The 2995-nt window shown below is 43.0% G+C and overlaps 1 protein-coding gene across 1 annotated transcript; it reads right to left on the reverse strand.

Moving 5' to 3' along the window:
- Positions 1–1540: 1540 nt before the first annotated feature.
- Positions 1541–2807, reverse strand: LOC124894390. Its single transcript, XM_047405082.1, has 3 exons — positions 2750–2807; positions 1646–2243; positions 1541–1544 (listed from the first exon to the last, which is right to left on the reverse strand). The coding sequence occupies exons 2-3, from the start codon at positions 2236–2238 to the stop codon at positions 1541–1543; spliced, it is 597 nt and encodes a 198-aa protein (XP_047261038.1). The 5' UTR covers positions 2239–2243; positions 2750–2807.
- Positions 2808–2995: the final 188 nt, after the last annotated feature.

Genomic DNA, 2995 nt, shown 5'->3' on the forward strand with positions numbered 1-2995 from the left:
CTTTGAAAAGTATTTGGCACCCTGTAACTGATCAAACAAGTCATCAATTCTGGGGAGGGGATATTTATTCTTAATTGTCACCCTATTCAGTTGTCGGTAGTCAATACACATCCTCAATGTGCCATCCTTTTTACGCACAAATAAAACTGGTGCACCCCAAGGGGACACACTAGGCCTTATAAAACCCTTTTCTAACAAGTCTTTCAGTTGCTCCTTTAATTCACGTAATTCTGCCGGGGCCATTCTATATGGAGGGATAGAGATAGGCTCAGTGCCTGGTAATAAGTCAATACCAAAATCTATTTCTCATTCTGGAGGCAAACTAGGGAGTTCCTCAGGAAAGACATCAATAAATTCATTCACTATTGGAACAGACTAGATAGTTGGTGATTCTGCCTCCACATCTCTCACTCTAACGAGATGACATATATATCCCTTTGATATCATTTTTCTGGCTTTAAAATAAGAGATAAACCTCCATTTTGGTGCCCCAATATTGCCTTCCCATTCAAGGACTGCTTCATTTGGAAAGTGAAAGTATACTCTCTTGGTTCGGCAGTCAAAGGTGGCATAGCAAGAAGCCAACCAATCCATACCCATTATAACATCAAATTCTACCATTTCTAACTCGATAAAATCAGCTAATGTATCTCGGTCGCAGATAGTCACTATGCAGTCATAATAGACTCTTCTAGCTATAATTGACTCCCCAGTTGGTGTAGACACCGCAAGTGGTTGATTCAATAATTTAGGTGTTCTACCAAGCTTCCCAGCAACTAATGGAGTAATATATGACAATGTAGAACCAGGGTCAATTAATGCATACGCTTTATGTGAGAAGATGGACAATGTACCTATAACCGCATCGGGTGAAGCTTCCAGGTTCTGTCGAGTACCTAGAGCATATGTGCAATTTTGGGCCACGCTGGAACTAGCTGCCCCTCTAATACCTCTTCCACGACCTATAGGAAATTGCTCACCTCTACTTGATGGAGGCACTGATGATGATGATGCAACAGCTGATCCAGTAGGTTGTGCCATATCACCCCTGCGTCTTCTTGGGCAATCTTTTATTACATGCCCTGGCATACCACACCAATAACAAACATCTGTTCCCATGCGACACGCACCTATATGATATCTCCCACATTGTCTGCAAGGCTGCCTAGGAGGCATTTGCTGGCTTCCCGAATATCTTGTTGTCCGTGTACCTTGGCCCTCACTTCTCTGCCCAAATTGATCATTTCTAGACCCTTGAAGTTGTGGTGGAGCACTAGCTGTAGAGTAAGAGGATGATGGCCTGGGTGGCCTATTAGAAAATCGTGGCCTAAACTCACCCTGGGGTGGTGTAAACTGTCCTGTAGATCTGGCCCTCTTGGATTGCCCCCTTTCTATTTCTTGTGCCCTCCTTCTTTGTCTCTGATCCTCCAGTTTCTGTGCAAAAGCTTGCATCCTCGCTATATCCATGTCTTTATTCAAAGAAGCAATAGTACAATCTCTAACCAAATATGAATCCAACCTATCCACATACCGATGGACTCTATCTGCCATAGTAGCAACAACATTAGGAGCGTACCTGGCCAGAGAATTAAATTTAAGACTATATTCCCTCACGCTCATATTCCCCTGATGGAGGTTCAGGAACTGATCTGCACGGGCCTCTCGGATCTCTAATGGAAAGTAATGATCAAGAAAGGCCATTTTGAACTCCTCCCAAGTAGTTGGAGGTGTATCTATGCCTTGGGACTGCTTCCAGGCTTCGTACCACAATATAGCCACACCCTTCAATCTATATATTGCCAACTCAGCAGCTTCTGAACCACTCACATGCATAACATCTAAGGTGCGTTGGATCTGATCAATAAAATCCTGTGGATCTTCATTTGGATCTGATCCAATGAATGATGGAGGGTCTAAGTTAAGGAAATCACGTATTCTCGTACTGGCTGCCCTACCTGCACCAACTGCACCTGCAACTGGGCCTTCTTGTCTTTGACCTTGGCCAACAACTATACGAGTCAACAGTTGAACTGCATTTCTCAAATCCTGCACAGAAGCATCAACAGGTGGTTCTGGGGGATTTTCACTCCTTCCTGGTACATCAACGGATGGAGGGGTTGGAGATGTCTGTGATAGAGACTCATCTAGAGCCTCACTTTGTTGTCTCGCCCGATTGGGTATACCAACTACCACTTCTACTTCCTTTCCTTTACCTTTACTCTTCCTTGTCTCTGGCATACTTACTGTACAAAATTCAGGGGTTAGACATGATACACTTATAATACTTGGCTTTATGGCACGATCTAAAGAATGAAAAGAAAGTGACAACTCCTAAATGCCACGTAGCCTCTTGTTTATAAATGTGGTGCACAACACATCGATAAACAAGATTCTACATAGACACGGCTTTGTAGACTCCCTAGGACGAAGGCGGACTGGCACCCGTTGCCGGTAAGGCTCGGGAGAACCAACCTGTAGCGATACATTACCTATGAACATTATAAGTTACTTTCATACTAAACATGCCCTCAAAAGATAAATAGGACTAGCAAGCCAAAAGATATTATATGACTAGGCCGTTGGAGCCACAATGTCTATGGTACGATACATGACCATACTATACTTTACGTAGTCTACAAAGCCTCTAGACAAGAAACGTTATCTTATAAGGGTCGGGACAGGCCCCGCCTCATGATAAGATACTATACAATGCAAAAAGATATGATAAGACTCAAAGCCCCGAAGCAACCTGGAGCTCAGTGACTGCGGTTGATATCCTGTACTCTTACTAGGGAGGTTTATTAGCTTCTGTATCTGCAGCATGGAATGCAGGTCCCCCAAGAGGGACGTCAGTACAAAATAATGTACTGAATATGTAAGGCAACATGTACTATATATGAGATAAAAACTCAAATGAAACCATGTACTGCTGTAGGGTAAAAGACCACCTTTATGAATATTGTGGAGTCATGTATCTTATAACAATTATGTTACT

The sequence above is a fragment of the Capsicum annuum genome, unplaced genomic scaffold (assembly GCF_002878395.1).
Source record: "Capsicum annuum cultivar UCD-10X-F1 unplaced genomic scaffold, UCD10Xv1.1 ctg73492, whole genome shotgun sequence".
NCBI lineage: Eukaryota > Viridiplantae > Streptophyta > Magnoliopsida > Solanales > Solanaceae > Capsicum > Capsicum annuum.

What these genes read in the sequence shown, in the direction of transcription:
- LOC124894390 (XM_047405082.1), bottom strand. Translation starts at nt 2,238, where the DNA reads ATGCCAGAGACAAGGAAGAGTAAAGGTAAAGGAAAGGAAGTAGAAGTG.